This window comes from Elaeis guineensis, chromosome 6, assembly GCF_000442705.2.
Source record: "Elaeis guineensis isolate ETL-2024a chromosome 6, EG11, whole genome shotgun sequence".
NCBI classification, from domain to species: domain Eukaryota; kingdom Viridiplantae; phylum Streptophyta; class Magnoliopsida; order Arecales; family Arecaceae; genus Elaeis; species Elaeis guineensis.
The window spans coordinates 32,672,539-32,690,719 of record NC_025998.2 but is presented as its reverse complement, the minus strand read 5'-3'; the positions used below and the strand labels follow the sequence as shown (position 1 = coordinate 32,690,719).

The 18,181-nt window shown below is 36.0% G+C and overlaps 1 protein-coding gene across 1 annotated transcript; it reads left to right on the top strand.

Annotated features, from left to right (window-relative positions):
* The first annotated feature begins 3,026 nt into the window (after positions 1-3,026).
* On the top strand, positions 3,027-15,234 carry LOC105046870 (zinc finger CCCH domain-containing protein 55). The gene is given in 7 exon segments (XM_010925614.4): positions 3,027-3,178; positions 3,443-3,553; positions 11,307-11,360; positions 11,636-12,470; positions 12,648-14,515; positions 14,518-14,828; positions 14,941-15,234. Coding segments are annotated over 4 exon segments (2,955 nt in total). The 5' UTR covers positions 3,027-3,178; positions 3,443-3,553; positions 11,307-11,360; positions 11,636-11,724; the 3' UTR covers positions 14,971-15,234.
* Positions 15,235-18,181: the final 2,947 nt, after the last annotated feature.

Sequence of the window (18,181 nt, the reverse complement as noted above, 5' to 3'; positions counted from 1 at the left end):
AAATTCAACAACGATTCATAGGTTTTATATCAAATTCAATAAGCCTTTCAACCTAAAATAAAAGTATGATGATTCTGCTTCTGATCACTCTTCCATTCATATCTTGTATCATCTTAATTCCTCAACATCTGTAAAAACAGTAAAATAGGAGGTAATGAGCTAGACAGCCCAGTAAGCAATGATCACTTCTCAACAGATTTCATCAGGCATTTAAGTAAATAATCATTTATAGAAAATAAGCATATAGAGTTCATCAATTCGAAATGAATTTCAATTATGCAATATAATTCATGCCAAATTCATTTCTTTTTCGAAAACTCAAATTTCTTTCCAGATTTCAATTTCTTTTGTTCTTAAATTCTTTTCGTCAACCATGAACTGTGACCACATTTTTCCTGTGGTAGGATCATAATACCGCGTATCTGCTTGCGGTAGGCTGCGAATCATCTGGCAGCCATATCCTTAGGAACCGTTGGTCTCGCTGGCGGTTTGTCGCTGGTCTCTCTGGCGACATGTCACTGGTCTCGCTGGCGACATAAACCTTCAGGACAATCAATTGCCAACATATATGCCCCCAATGGCGGGGTCTTTTACATAGTCAGTTGTCAATTCATAATGTTTCTTATATCATAATTCTTCATAAATCATATTTCATATTCTAATTTCGATAATAAAATATATAATCATGTAGTATCGAAATCAATCAATATAATGTATCATGGAATCAATATGTTCAATCATGCTTCATCATAACATTTCAAATAAGATATTTTCATAACAAAATACCATTCATCCAATTCATGCATCATTTCACAAATCATGTCAGAAAAATATATTATAATTTATCGATAAATTTAGAAAAAGTGAAACATTACTTACCTCGAACGCATTCCAATAAATCCACATAATTCTATAATTCTTCTTCCAAAAATTCTGTTCGTAGATCATATCGCGATATCCCATGATCAAACATCCACAATCCTATACAGAATCAATTTCAATAATTAGAAAAAAAATACGAATACCATATTTCAACGGTTTAGATTGGGTCCGATCATCTAATTTCATCTAATCAAAATCTAATTAGGACCTAAACGATCCAAAGTTTGACTATCAGATCAAATCAGATTCGAAGTGATAGGACTGAAGTTTCTTCATCGATTTCATAAAATCAAGTGGAGAGAGAAAATCAGAGGAGAGAGAATTCATAAGGTACAATTCGAAATTGATCAGATGACACAATCCAACATTACGATTGGTCCAATATCTCGATTGGTGAAATCAACATGATCAAATCAAGTCATGGCTAGATCGAAATCATGGATCATCAAATTTAAAGATTCATGATCTGATTAAGGTGGGTGCCAGTATGCTATCTGACAATCATGGATCAGGGTTCTTCATTAGAATCAGATCAGAACTATTAAAAGAAATTTCTTCATTCACTAACCTTTTTAGAGAGAGAATCAATTAAGAGAGAGAATATTTTAGAGAGAAAAAATTTTAGAGAGAGAAAACTCATCTTGAATTCTTCAGACAATATGATTCAACAAATCCGATCGATCAGATCAAATCATGCTAAGATTATCATGTGGACAATTCAATAAAATCATGAGAAATAAAATCTAAAAATATCTGATCTGATCAAAGTGGATGTCGATGTACCGTCCGACGATCACAGATCAAAAATCCATCACGAGGATCATTTAAATTCATCATCATTCTTCTCAAAATTCTAGAAAATCTTAGGAGAGAGAAATAATCTAGAGAGAGGATTTTAGAGGGAGAAAGTAGAGATAAAAAGTTCAATTCTAGAGAGAGAAAATACTAGTTCAGGCTGAAGAGAGAGAAACTCTCTTTCTCATATTTTTATTATTTATATCATTATTTATTAATTTATTTATTTTTTCTTCTTTTCTTACTTTCTCTTTTTTTTTCTTTTTCCTTCATAGAAGAGAGATGAGAGAAAATCCTATTTATTATTATTATTATATTATTATTATTTTATTTTTCTTCTTCTCTTTTTCTTTTTCTTTTTTTTCTTTTTTTTTTCTTTTTTTCTTTTTCTTTTCTTTTCCTTCTTCTTCTTCTTTTCTTCTTCTTTTCTCGTGGGTTTCTTTTGGGCCGAAACAGGGACCGTGAGGTCTCCTCGTTGGTGTTCCGATCGGCGGCGCAGTCGGTGTGGGACGGCCGTCGGCAGGAGGGGAGCGACCCAACGATGAGAAGAGGGCCAAAACCGGTGGTCGGCGGTGACCACTGGCGCCGAAAAAACGGCAAAAAGAAAGGTTCTTCCGCAACAAAATCTGGCGACTCCGGTCGCCGGCGAGCGTGCACATCGGCACGGCGAAGCTTTTCCGGCGAGCAATTGGATGGGCACAGGGACGGTCTTCCGCGGAAATTTTTCGGCGATTGCCGTCGACTGGACTTAGAATCCTCGGTGGAAGGAAGAGAGGAGGGATCTCCTCCTTAAATAGAGCCAGATGGAGCTCGTCTCCAACTCTAATTGGGAGCCGGCGAGAGGAGGAAGAAGACTCCCTTCGGAGTCTTCTCCCTTTTTTCTTTTTTTTTTTTTGAGCTTTGGCTGATTGTTGCATGTGCCGGGCCAGGCCATGACAGCAACATCACAATAATTCCAAAAATACATAATTGATATTGCAAAGTACATGTATATTCATACAAAATGCTGAGGTTTTTTTAGCCATTGTTTTATTTGACTGTTGCCCAATTCTTCTGTTCTTCGAACTTAAAATTTGTCACGGCTTTCATTGGAATTTAGAGGCTCAATCAAGCATGCGGCCTCACTAGTACGCAGGTCTGGACGGCATTGTGCGGCTTTTGGCCGAGCCGGATTCACAGAAGTGGGTATAAAATTTCTCGTTTTTCGTTTGGGAAGTTTTAGCATATGGCGAACTCAACAAAAATCTGCTAAAATGCTCCCCGCCTTGGGCATAGCAGACTTCCACCACGTGATTAAGATCGGACGGTTAATGTTTTAATCAAGAAATTTAGGTTTCCGAAGATATTTAGCTCCCTCGAATATTCCATGGCCTCTTTCCCCCTCCAAGGCTAAAAAAGAAAAAAACAGCAACCTCTTTTCACCTCTCTCTCTCTGTGTTTCTCGATTCCTGGGGCGTCTTGAGAGGAAGAAATGTGTTCTCGAATCGTTTGAGATAGAGAGGTAAGCGGGCGTTGCTTTTCTCTAATCTCAGTCGAAGAAATTCCAGTTTTCTTGAGCATCTAAGTGGTTATTTCTACAATTAAACTTGTCCTTATTTATTTTTCTGGAAATTCTTCGATCACTGTTTTATTGGTTAACGAGCAGATTTCGTTTGCTTCTATTTGTTGTTTTCATGTGTGATTTATTGGGTCACTGTGTGGAATTCTTGTAACTGAAGTGAGGTACTTGTGGGATTTCCAATGATTCTTGGGTTTTTCTCCCCAGGTGGGAGATTAAGAGGGGTTAGGGCTTTTCTTTTCTGTGCCAGTTCGTGTTAAAAGACTGCTGCTGGAGATTGCTGGTGTTTGGTTTGGGCGACCCTAAAGATCATTTAAGGTTAGTTTTAATTTTTTTCCATTTTTTTCCTAGTATTTTGTTTCTGTTCTTGTATGTTGTTTATCGAATTCTTTTTTTTTTTCCCCTGGTTCTTAACAAGATCCGTTGTCATGGATTGTGTAAAAATGCGCTCTTTTTTGGGATTTATGATATAGGGTTCGTTGAGTGCTTGTTTTGTATAATTTGTGCAAACTATGTAGATTGATTAATATTCTTTTGATGCTTGTAGTTTATAAAACTTTGATTTGTTCTATCTACCTCAATTTCTGAAGTTTCTTCTCAGACAACAACTTATGGTGTACGGATTTCTCCTTAGTCATTAAAACCTACCATTGTTTGATGGAAACACACAGATAGTTGTTCAGTTTCACCTATAATGGAAGGGTGTGCTTTTCCCATTTCATAAGTATAAATAGAACCGAATGTTTTTTAGGAGATTTACGGTATTCAAACCATTTATGTCATGTAAAACCATAACATTCTGATGCTAGCTTATAAGTGTATGACGGGCTTCCAAGAATCCTTAAAATGTCCTTGCTACCAATTCAAAAGTCGGAAACATATCTTACACTCACACAGAACAAGATCCTAAATTGTGGTGATGACTATTCATTTTGGTCACTTTGAATTTCAGTTTCAGTGCAACCTGATCCAGAAGTGATCTTAATTCTGCAGTTTTTCTTGGTTTTGTGTCGCAATTGTTCAGTTTTTCAAATTTTTAAATGAACTTTGACCGAACCTTAATCTGATCAAAGCCCATTGTTTCATTCAAATTAGTTAAACCTAGCTGAAACCCTGAGTTATGGGGCTAGTTTTGGATTGGGTTTGACTAAAAAGCAATTTAGAACAATTGTAGTATTTTTGTTTCAACACACACTTAAACCCTAGATGGTGTTTATGTTGATGATATCTTGAAGATGTTATTTTGAGGTAAAAGCTAAATGCCATTAGAGGAGTCAAAACTATTTTTATGGAGATAATATAAGGCCATAATATCAAAAGCAAATTCAGCCCAAGCTCTTCTCAATCAAATCTGAAAGTGCAATTTATATCGAAAGCTTTATGAGATGGTAGTGTATCTTTGAGCATACAAGTCCCTCTTTGGCTCTTCTCATGTTGACAAATTCTTTTTGAAATAGTAATTTTATATTATTTGAATGGTTTGGATATAGTTATTAGACATAATAAAAAGGCAAATAGGTATCTGACATTGCCTACCTCCGTATACCTTTAAGGACTCGTTTAATTCATGGGAAGAATTTTACCTCACTAGAATATTTTTTTTGAGAAGCTGATGGCTGGGTATTTGCGTGTTTGGTTGATCATGGGAAAATGATTTAGGAAACATACTTTTCAGAGTAACTTATACTTGGTTAAGCATCTAATTTTCTAGGAAAGTAGTGTAAAGTGCCAGTTATGCCCTTAATAAAATTGTGTAAAATACCTGCAAAACATCACATACATGATTTTTGATAGCTATTTAAAAAATTTTAAATCTAAAAATATTTTAAAATATTTTTATACATTTAAAAAGAGGTATAAGAAATGTTTTTTGGGTTGAGTTTTTTGAGTTCTAACAATGTTTAATAGTTAGATGACTTCTTTATAATATGATAATTTTTAGTAGTTATTAATATATTTTTATATTAAAATTACCATAATTTCTTTATATAGTCATAATTTTTTTTAGTAGTATATTTTTAAAAGTTTAAGATTAACTCTTAAAAATAGCTATTAAGAAGATGATGATGGCCGAATGTTTAATAGTTATACGACTTCTTTATATTATGATAATTTTAATAGTTATTAATATACTTTTATATTAAAATTACCATAATTTCTTTATATTGTGGTAATTTTTAGTAGTATATTTTTAGAAGTCTAAGACTAACTATTAAAAATAGCTATTAAGAAGATCATGATGGCTTAAGGGCATTCTTTGTAAAAAAATTATCACAGTTTTCAGCCCATGGGAAAGTAGCTTTTCCATGTCCCACATAGGTTTTTTCCCCATGAAATGTGGGAAACTTATTTCCATAGGAAAGCTACTTTCCCATCTCTCTATTTTGAAACCTCCAACCAAACATGAAGCACTAGTTCATTTTTCCATTGACCACACTTTCCCCCCTCCTCTTCCTACGAACCAAATGAAGTCCTATTTATCAAAGTGCCAGGGAAGAGTATATTCAACTCAAATGGGGAGTGTTATACACCAGCATGAAGCTCTTGTGATGCTTGGATTTATGCCACATTTTACTAAACAAAGATGAGCAATTTGCTATAGGAAGGTTTTTAACCCGCTACTTGTGATTGATTATAATATTTAAATTTTAAACCTTCTTAAGGAAGGAAATTTATAATGAACTTTTGTATGGTTTCATTTTCTAGGGGTAGAATAAACAATTGGTGCCTTGATGTCAGTTTTCATTCTTTCTCAAAGCAATTTATGATGGATTGACCTTTGCTGTCTCAGGCAATTCAAAATATTACTTTGAATCATGGTTTTTTGCACTAACTCGTATTGCCTGATATTGGGCATGCTATACTGCCTTGCTAAGGTATCGACATGGTGCAAGGGCTCAATATGGTATGCGATACAGCTGTTTTCTTTCCTCCAGTAGTGTACCATGTGTCTGCATGTGGATTGTCCAGGACTGACCCAACCCATAACTGTAAGCTACTAGTAAGGGGTCTGCTATCGAGACTAAAAACATTGCCTCAAAATTACGTGACATTACTAGATGAGGTATATTCCACCATGTGCAACTTGATCTTCCATATCTAGATTCTCCAATAATATACATTAGCTTGCTTTAGCCAGACAAGATATAGGAGCAGATTACAAAGAATTACTTTAATTACTGGGTATTTACTTATACAGTAGTAATTTATTAAGAAGCATACTTTTACATAGTGATGGAAAATGATTTATTGTTGCAGGATAACTGGTGATGCAGGATTGTTTGAGATGCATATTATTTTTTCATTGGCTTGAGAGAAACAATCATAAACTTGATGAGGGGTCTAACTGTGATGTCGTTGGTCAAAGAAAAGTGGCTGCCCTTTGGATGATGCCAGATAACCAACTTTGCCCTGCACCTCAAAATATCAATCCATCATCAAGGAGAAGGACAATGCCAATATATCTGATTGCTTATCTAAAAATCGATAACCAAGTTATTTGAGCCTAATCGAGTGTTCTTACCCTAGATGTACTTGTGAAGCTTGAACATGTTAATGCACATGATTTAGCATGTTATTTCAAGATGGTTGTAGGCCTAAATTTATATGATTGAAATATGAGGAGAAAAACATTATAGATCTTCCTTTTGTCATTTCTAGATGAAGGTTATCCATTTTGATGCATTGTATGTGATGTATCTCATGGGCAATGAAGGATCTATATTGTTTAATGTTGTAAATTTATGGATCATGTGGCACGATTTTAGCTTTTCTATCTGCCTTCTTTGTATTATCCACAAATATGTGCAAAACTATTCCCTTCACAATTTTTCACAATTTAATTGTTTAATGCAAGAGGATGGAAGATATTGTTGAATATAATCTATGTTACTTGGATCCTCCATTTTTCATTTTTGGAAGTGTCATTGCATTTGGACACTCGGACATGACCCACCTTGGCTGGATACTAATTTTGATGTTTTATGCCCATGTCTATGAAAAATGCTGACCTTCATTATGTTTCTTTTAAATAATGTGTACGGACTCTTGGTTTTATGTGAGGGATATGTTAGAACGTTATTATGTTTTTTGATATGAAGTTACAATAGCCTTTTATAACTTAGATATTTTCAGTCTTAATTTAAGCAACATTTTAACTGAAATATACCTAAGAAGCAAGTGATAACTCCACTAAAATTAATGAAAGGAATTACTTACCATAACTTTGTACTATGTGAGTAAGACTTGGGAGCATTTGCTGATCACAAGAGGAGAATTTGGGATTCTCTTCCATTCCATTCTCACCTCCTCATCCTTGTCTATCGCATAGGTACTCAAACTGGATTTTTGAAATGGGTAACTCTCTCTTTCTCATTTATGGTTGAAGGCTTTGGAGCTTCAGGCCTTTTGGAGATGTATGAGTTCTTTTGGATTCGATTTCTTTCATTTTTTGAGATTAGAACACCAAGATTTGTTTTGTTCTTACAAAAATTTTGTAGTCTCTCAAATTCGCTTTCTCATGTTTAGGGTTTTAGGGATTTGCGAGTTTGTTCTTTTCTAAGGATAGATTTTAGGTCATGAAACCCTAGCTTAAGATCCATAGTCTTGGAATTAGCACCTGTGTCGGTAGGCTGGCAGTATGGTATACGGTACAATGCTATGCTTTGTTATTCTTATGCATATTGAAAAGAGGGAGAGGGAGGAAGAGAGGGCTTTCAAGTTGCCTCTCCGGCGTAACAACGCCAAAGCCCTTGTTTTGTTTAGAGAGCGAGGAAAAGGGAGAGAGAATTAGGGAGGGAGAGGGAGAAGAAAGGAGGGAGAGAGAGGAAGAGGTCGGGGGGGGCCGAGAGAGGGAGAGAGAGGGCTTTCAAGCTTCCTCTCCTCTGGCAATGTGTAAAGGGGATGGAACTCTTATTTCGGTTTGAAGGGCTCCGACTTTTTACACTATGTTGGAGGAGAGGGGGCTTAAAAGTCCTCTCTCTCTCAATCTCTCAGCCTCTACCCCAGCCCCTCCCAAACACTCTCTCTTCCTCTCTCTCCCCTCCTCCCCCTCTCTCTCTTTCTCTTTCTCCTTCTCCCTCTCCCCTTCTCACCGGATTTCTCGAACCGACGGGTAGGACCATGCCGGTCCGCCCTTGATATGGTTCAATATGCCCCAAACCAAGTAGTTCGGGGCAATATGACATTCTTTGGCCTAGCTTCTTTATCCATCATTGTAGATTATTGTCTTTGTGCCACTCTCTCTATGCGTTCTTGTATTCATATGTTTGCATAAATAAATGCATGTATAAATTTTCTGTTTTTGTTTTTATTTATTGTATTACTATTTCTGTTTTTATGTATTTTTTGATGTTTATTTATTATAATACTTTAAAATTATTTTGTTTTTCTGCTATTTGTTATTCATTTTTTCTTCTCTGCTTCTGACATGAATTGTATGTGGCATTTTTTCTAGTATCACAACATTTTGTAGTATTTTATATTGTTGGAAGTCATTAGGTATGGTGTTCTTGTGATAAAATTTCTAGTCATAATACATTTCAAAATCATAACATAGTCGATTAAAACACTAAAGAATGATTTAAGTGCTAACTTTGTCTCACCAAAATAAAAAAAAAAGGCTCAAAAATGTTAAAAAGGCCCTTTTCAATTAAAAGGATTAGAGAAAGGAATTTAAGTGGTGCCATGCTAACCTAATTCTGGTATCAGTACTTGCCTGGCACAGCATGCTAGTTGGCACTCGAAACCTTGAACCTTGATACTAAAGAATTATGGTGCACATCAGTTTTAGTCAACACATTATTTAGTTGTTTATAGTTATCTAATTATCCAATACATGACTATGTAAAAAATTGTACGAACAAAATGTACAAAAATAAACCTGCATATGGATGTCAGCTTGGCATGACTGTTACCATCACACGGTGTACCAATGTATAAATTATAGTTTAGAAGTTTGAAAATAAGGCCAAGATATAGCTTATCTATCAGTTAATAAGTTTTGAGCTTAAATCTCAGAGTCTGATCTCAAATGTTACAGAACATTTTCAATGGTACCAGCAATCATGACAGGTGGTGGTATCAGCATTGTAGACTCTTTTATCTTCTTTCCACTCCATTTTCATTTTTTTTCTTGAAATTATGGAACTAAAGTGCTTTTAATATTTAAAAAAATTGCAAAAGAAACTTTGTTTTTTTGTTTTTCCTTAAAGAAGTGCTTTGTAGAGATTAGATTTATTAGTTGCAACGGCAAAGTAGCAATTCTAGACTGTTGATTTTTTAGATGTTGAATAAAAAATAAATTGTTTCTGTCCCATCTGTAAAATTCTGATTAAGTTCAATTATATGTAGAAATCATGATTTTCTTGTTTTTTTATTTTATTCTTTGATTACATTTGGTACATTTGGAAATTAACACATGTTTGAGAATAATACATTTGCCATGTTGTCTTGCCTACACGTCCTCTGTTTACCATGTTGACTTGACTACTTATCCTGTTTCATTGAACTGTATTATCATGTATTACAAACTTCTTAGTGTATATGTATGGGTTGATTCAATTTAGATTGCATTTTGGCAATTGAAAAAGAAAATATTAATGCACATTATCTGGCATACCGTTATTCATTGAATTGGTTAAAACTTTCAAATTCAAGAAATTTGTCGAGATGATGAGTATGCCAGAAATGGAAATAAATGGGCACATCAATATGTATTCATTGTTCACTTTCAATCGACAGTGGATTGATCTTTGCCTCTCATGACAATTAGGAATCACTCTGGTAACTGAAACATATCACAAACATAGAAATAAAGACTAGGTGAACATATTCCTCAACAAATGGACTTTATGATTCTTCAATAGATTATCCAATGTTTGTAAACAAATTTGTGCTAGAAAGTTGCCATGATGAACTCAATGAAACTGTGGGTGAAGAAAAGAGGGGGCAGGCTCATTATGTTAAAAAAAAAAAAAAAAAAGAGGCGGGGAATGTCCATAGCATAAAATAAATAATTGGGAGTGAGAGCCAAATGAATTGGAAGATTCATGTCTGATTTGGGAAGAGATTATGGAAGTTGTGAAATTAATGGTAAGATAATCTACTTTCATTGAATGATTTATTAGATAATTGAAAACAGAGGATCTTGAGAGCTATTCAAAATTCGGAAGAATTACGTAGAGCATCAATTCTGGACTTCCTGTTAACCAGAGTTATGGGACATTCCTTAGTCAATATTCAATCTATTTTCTAGGCCTTGGTTATTAGAAAATTACTTAATTTGCAGTGCTTATATCTTTTATGACTTTTTACCTTTGTACTTCTTTCATTGGTGTATATAGTTACTCATTTCATGGGATATCCAATAGACACCTCAATGCATGAAGATGGCCTATAGCAATAATTGGTGGATGAAGTAGAAGAATGAATGTTTCGTATGAATCATGATAATAAAACCAAATCAGCATAAATGCAGGTTTCTTTTTATATGATTGGTTAACAGAGGAGCTAAACATTATCATATTGATTGATCATTGTCATCCTTGTGGATTTTTATCATGCAGGAAATTAGGATTTTATTTTAAAATTTTGTTCTCTCTATCAATTTACTACAGTATTTTTTCTTGTATATTCAATTGTCTGTCCTCTTTGTACTTGCTTTATATTTTTTTGATGGGTCTCGTCATCATTTCATGAACCCTAAAATTTTGGCATTTGGAATATGATGCAAAAGAAAAACTTGATAAGATGGGGAACAACATTATCATTGATGTGTATTGAGCTATTCCTAGACCAGTTGTATCTGAACGTCAACTTTGTAGACTGATATGGTCAGCCGCTTGCATGATTTATTTTGAGAAAGGTTTGCTGGGGGATATAACATGCCAGAATTGTCTGTTTCTATATAAAAAGATATATCTAAATCAGTTAATTGCTATGCATGGAATTTACAATGGCTCGCTCGGGGGATTAGGGATTTTGGTCAACATTTGCTGTTGTCTTGAACACCTAAGTTGAAATCTCACACATTGCAACATTGATAACTGGTTGTTACTTTTTTTCTTTTCAGATAACATTTCAATGGTATGATAACACATTTCAGTTGAAACAAGTTTATAATTAGGTATAGCTCTACCATTCTGGTTATCTTTAATAGTGTCTTCTTGTGGCCATTGGTGGCCATCTTGAACACCTATCTAATACCAAGCTCTTGTTTAGTATTTGTTATGAACAATTGTCTTTACTGATGGTGACTTTCTGTTTGAGATAAATTCGTAGGAACATGTATCTATAATTTGAATATATTTAGCTAATTTTGGGACTCTGAACAGTATGACTAACTTGTTTTTTCCCCCTATCTGCAAAACTATCTCTGAACATCTGAATGATTCTTTAAAGAACAAGGAGTTCGATTCTTGCAAGTTCTTCAACTAAGATTTCTCTGACAGAAGCAGAAGACTACTGCTGCTGCATGTGGAGGGAATTCAATGGCTGAAAATTTTAGGAGGCGTAAATCTAGATGGGAGATGGCAGAAACTCATTTTCCAAATAAAGTTAGAAAAGACAATGCTCTGCCTGTGAAAGCAGTTCTTTCTCATGATAAGGAATCAAAATCAAGTCGGAGTTCCTTTAAATACAACCATAATCAATTTTCAAAGTGGTCTGACATGGAAGGAAGCAATGCCCCAATCCATGGAGATGATTTTGAAGCACGTCAATTGGCAACATGGTCAAAAAGACCCAAGTCTCCAAAGTGGTCTGATATGGAATCTGACCATAAAGGCTCTAAGAATTCTTCCTGGCAACCCCTTTCTGGAAGCCAGTCTGCAAGGGGAGATGATAACATAAGTAGGGACACTGCTGGTTGGGGTACAACTGTAGACCAAACCAATCCCGATGCATGGAAGCAACACAAAGAAGGCTTGAAGAATTCTTCCTTGGAACCTGTATCTGGAATCCAATCCACAAGAGGAGATGACAATGTCAGGAGGGACACTGCTGGTTGGGGTACAGCTCTAGATCAGATTGGTCCTGATGCATGGAAGCAATGCAAAGAAAGCTTGAAGGATTCTTCCTCAGAACCTGTATCTGGAAGTCATTCTGCAAGAGCAGATGATAATGTCAGGAGGGATGCTGCTGGTTGGGGTACAGTTCTAGATCAGACTGGTCCTGATGCATGGAGGCAACACAACCATAGTGTTTCACCAGATAATGTTTGGAACAGGTCGCGCAGGTAACCAGCATCTGCTGCTTAAAAAGTTACTTAAATGTTCTGGCACCTAATTCATTTTATCGTCAATGAAGACAGAGAAAAATAGGACAATTTGCTCACTGTCCATTATAAAATTCATTTGCTTTTCTTCTCCCTGGTTGTTTGATTGCTTTTTCATGCTTTGGATGCAAATCATAGGAGTAGAAGCAGGAGCCCTTTCAAAGGATTAAGGCATGAGTCTGAGAGCTGGAATGATAGAAGTAGAAAAGGAGGAAGATCTGCTGCACCTTGTAGAGATTTTGTAGCAGACAGGCATAGGACAGGTGGTCAATTTAGATATCTTCGTGAAGTTGGTAGTCCAAGACACTCTGGTAGGTATCATGACAATGATGCAACTGAAATCAGGAAAATTAGATCTGAGAGGGGAAGGTACTCAGTGCATGACAACAAGGAGGACATCAGAGATTCATTGGATCAAAGCAATTATTCAAGGAACAGGTTTTCTCGGAGGCATGGGAATGACAGCGGTGGTGAGGAGAGGCATGAGGTGTATAAAACTAGCAGGTCAGCTGGCCTCTGTCATGACTTTGCAAGGGGTAGATGCAACAGAGGTTCAATGTGCAGATATCTTCATCATGATGCTTCCTCTGGTGGCGGACCTTTCAGGAAAGATTATCCCTGGGAGAGGACGTTTGATAGAAGAGATGTGGATGCGTCTTCCTTCAGGCAAAGTGTTGAGCCTTGCAGGGTTACTGATGCACCTTGCAAGTATTTTGCCAAAGGTCACTGCCGTCATGGTGAAGACTGCAAGTTTTCTCATCAGGTTCTACCAAAAGCTCATTCAAAAGAGAGGAGAGATGATGATAGGTGGAATACTGGTCTGGAATCTGAGAGAAGTCCAGTATGGAATGGTCCAAAGTGGGGTGATGAAACTGCCCCCTCATGGAATGGTCCAAAGTGGGGTGATGAATCTGCTACATCATGGGATGGTCCAAAATGGGGTGATCAAGCAGCCACTTCACAGAATGATTCGAAATGGGGTGATGTAGCCAACATGCATGCACCTAACTCCTTTCAGTGGATGAGTGACAGTAATGGTGCAGGAGATGCTGCTTCTTATTCCATTGGCATAGAAGATTACCCAATCAAATCTCACCATCCTCCATCAACAGAACCTGAAAAGAATAACCATCAAAGCTTACCGAAGGAGGTGATTGAGAAAGCTTTACCCTCCCATGGGCAGAATATGACTTGGGAAGTGCCAGGGAAAGATCAAAATGTTCCAAGTGTTACTACAGAAACAGTGGTTGAAGGTACTTGTGTCCAGTGGCATCCAGGCATCATGGAAGAGGTGCTTTGTGGTGATGGTGAGGAAAGTGAGAATGTACATGCCAATAGTGTGAAATCCCAGGCAGCCATGAAATATTCTGCTAACAATCTGCAAACTGTGGTTTCTGTCCATGACCAGTGTTTTGGTGAGAGTTCGCAAAGCCACCATTTAGCCCCTGAGCCTCCAGATGCACAAACCATCACCCAAAATGAGCAGCATCAGCAAGTCCTTCCTCAAGTACCTTCAAATACAAATCTCACTGGGCAAAATCAGCTGTGTCTTCTTCCTCATAATGGACAGAGCCAAAATCTTGCTGAACAGAGTCAGCACTATCTATCTGTTTCTCCTCATGTTTCTCCAAGTGAACAGGTTGACTCTTCAAATGGGCAGAACCATAACTCACCTATTTTACCACCATCTGCTCAGCCAAATCAGGTCTCTGTTTCAGAGCAGCAGTGTCCTACATCTGATGGCATGAGATCTGTGACACCAGACCCTGACAGCCTGCTTCCTGTCTTTACTCCAATATCTGTTGAAATAAAAGATCCTTCAACGGAGACATTACGAGAAACTCTAAATAACTCATTTTCATTACCTATTACTGATGGACCTAATGAGGGCAATCTGAACAACACTGCTGACTTGGAAGAAAAGCTGCATTCTGGAAAGCAGGAGTCGAAGCATATTGAGCAAGATGGGGATGATAACAAGAAAGTAAGTGAAACAGAAATTGGCCAAAAAAGAAAGAAGAACAAATTGCCCAATCAAAGGGTGTGAATGCGTATGCTCATATTGATGGGGAGGGTAAGAGAAGCAGGGATGATAAGGGGGTGCGGATGTTCAAATTTGCTCTTGTGGAACACGTAAAGGATATGTTGAAGCCCACCTGGAAAGAAGGTCGTCTGACTAAAGAAGTTCACAAAACCATAGTAAAGAAAGTTGTTGAAAAAGTGACCAGTACCTTGCAGGACCCTACCATCCCTTGGACACAAGAAAGAATTGACGTGTATTTGTCATGCTCTAAAGTGAAGCTCAACAAACTTGTACAGGTGCATATGCAAGGGTTCAATTTTTTTGTCCTTTTTTTTTTTGGAATTCTGCTTGAATACTTTGACAGAAGGGCTTGGCTACTAATACTTGTTCACTCTCTCTTGACTGCAGGCATATGTACAAAAATATGGGAAGAGCTGAGCCCATGCTTGACAGCACCTATGCTTTATCATCTGCTTATTTTGCATCAATATGATAACGCTTTTCCCCACCTATAGTTTTGGATTTTTGTAAATTAGAGATTATTTTGGGAGAATTTTGTTGTTTATCTTACAGTATAGTGCGGTCCTTTGTTTCTGATATGTAACAGAAATCTTCTGTCGCAGCCTGTGTTTCAGTCATTGCTGCTTTGGATGCTTATGGCTACTTGAATCATTAGATTTCAATGGATGATGGCATTCTGGACAGGTTAAGTTCACAGCCTGTTCCTTGGCATTTTGTCTGGATCTTGTTTGAGATCCGTCCAATAAACCATGCTATGATTGGTTGTACCTTCTATCTAGATTGTAGCCCATGATCTGTTGAGATTTCCTTTATGGAAGATCAGAAATATGCTTTGGATTATGGAGTTCTTTCTCCCTCATTAGAGCATTCTGGAATATCAAATTGTGGCCGATCGCCAAGAAGGTGCAATTGGTTTTGTATTGTTTGATGTATTCCCTGTTCTTAGCAGCTCCTTTTTTGTACCAGGGTTTGATATTCTATTATAAGAGTTAAACAATCAACAATTTTTTCAAGTCATTGAGGGAAAGCGTTCATCCATAATCCTCCATCCCAGATGTCTGAATGATGAGCATTCTTCAGGATTCCCTAGGCTTCACAATCATGCCTCTCTTTTTCAGTGAGGAGTTTTGCTATAATTCTGAATCAGAACTATTCTACCCTGGCTATTATTGACAAAGATTCTCACGCATGTCCATTGGGCGGTTTAGCCAGTGCTTTAAGACCTTTGCAAGCAATGTTAATCCTTTCCTTATGTTCTTAGTATAGCATTGGGCATGTGTGCTCTATGAGGTTTTAAATGGAAGGAAAATCTTATTAGGCTGAAATTGGATCGGATTCAAATCGGATGCTAGCATTATCTATATTGATATTTGTTTTGCTTCACAAATATAGATATGGATATAGATACCAATCGGATGTAAAAGTTTACATTCATATTTATTTTAAATAGATATTCAAAGATATTTCTACGTAGGTGGTAAATCTAATTAATATCATGTTAACATGATTAAGATTTTAAATCCTATGGGAGGGGAGTATTCCTATTTTTCTATGGAATGGGATGCTTAGCTGTCCCAATCCATCCCGACAACGGTCTTGATCATACAACTTAGTAGATATTTTTTATCTCTCTTCTCTGCTTTTTTTCCTTTCTTTTCTTTTTTCTCAATGCCTCCTTTCATTTTCTTCTTTCTTTTCTTTTTAAATTTGCTTTTCTCTACTTCTTTCTCTTTTCTTTCTTCCTTTTTTTTTTCCTTTCCTTTTTGTTTCTCCCTTTCTTTTTTTATTTTTCTTCTTCTTCTTTTCTTTTATATTTTTTTCTTCATCTTTTCTTTCTTTCTTTTTTTCTCTTTTCTTTCTTTTCTTTTTACATGGATGAGTTTCAGAGTCTCAGCCCTATCCTAATCTTATTTTCTTACAAGAATAAAATAGGATGATTAGGACATCTCTATCCCATTAAGACTTAAAATCTTAAATATGGCTATATATTTTCATTAAAAATTCATAATACTATATAAACCTAAATAGGCTTGCAAATAGAATTAGATAGTCGGATATTGATCAGATTATTGTTTATCTAAATTCGTATCTATTTTTCTTTGATGAATAGCTTCAGATACTAAAATAGATCTTAACAAATATTATCATATCCACTTTCACCCCGACACTTGATAGATCATAGAGTACATCCACCCACTATTGTAGGGCAATATTGTCATTTTTGTTACACTGATATATCCTTTATGGGGCATTCTAGGTAAGGCTGCAAATGGATCAATTTGACTCATGATCTGACCTAATCCGACTTAACCCACTTTAAAGGAACTATGGGATTGGGTCAAATTCTAAAATTGGACTCGTTCTATTTTTTGAATTGGATTTAGGTATATTAAGTTCTAGTCCACTTGACTCATTTGACTTTTTAGATCAATTTCAAATTTTTTATTCTATAATTTGAACTAGATATATCGTTAGGATCCAAACTTATTTGAGCCTCTAAATTGTGATTCAAGACTTGTATGAGTAATATTTTTAACATAAAGATAGGTTAAAAAAATTTTATATCCTAATTTGTTTTGAGAACAATATTATTTATTGTTTATTGTGTATAGTTAATAATATTTGCTATAGAGTAATAACAATGTATTTAGCTATATTTTGACTCGAATCCAATCTACATCCAAGTTTTTTAAGTTGGAATATGGTTCAACATGGATCCGATTTGACTTGAATATCCATTGGATCGAAAATTTTGACTGTAAACTGAATCTGATCCAACATGATCTTCTATTGGATTAAATTTGGATCCAATATTAGGACATGATTAAAAAAATCAAGTTAGATAGAATCACTCATTATCCGATATGATCCGATCTATTTGCACCCCTAATTCTGAATAACTCGAGAGCGTATTTAAATATATATATATATATATATATATTTTATATATATATATATATATATATATATATATTCCTCTAAGCGTTTATTACACTAACACTTAATAATTTAAAAAATCTACACTTACATCAAGTTAAACTAACAGCATAAATATAATCATTTATATTATATAAAAAATCAAAAATTTTCATTTCCGACTGTTATACTTACCCGGTCTCACCACTCTCTCCCTTCCTTTATCCCTTCCTCCCCTCCTTTCTTCTCTTCCCATGCTTCATCAACGGCGATCTCTCTGACAACAACGTCATCATCGGTAGTGGGCCTCCCCGTACACACCTGGCAACCCCACCACTACCCCCCTTTTCTATCCCCTCCCTCTTTTTCTCCTCTCATCCTTTATCAACCTTATCAACGATTACCTCTTCGAGAATGGCATCATCATCGGCAGCAGCATCACGAAGAAGATGCCGGTGACCTCTCCATCTAAGGGATGCTTCCATGATGCTGTAAGGAAAAACCTTTGAAATATTAGGTTGCCTAGATAGGCTGCAATTCTTATATTTTCCGCAAAGACAAACCTTTAGTCAATAATTTCTCTAAACACTGCTTAGGTTGACCATTATTTGTGTTGGTGGATGGCGGGATACTGGCATGCTAATTTCAAGTGGACCTTTGTTTGCTTGATTTTGCTGAGCCCTCTGCCGGTCCTTCCGTCGCTGCCTATTCT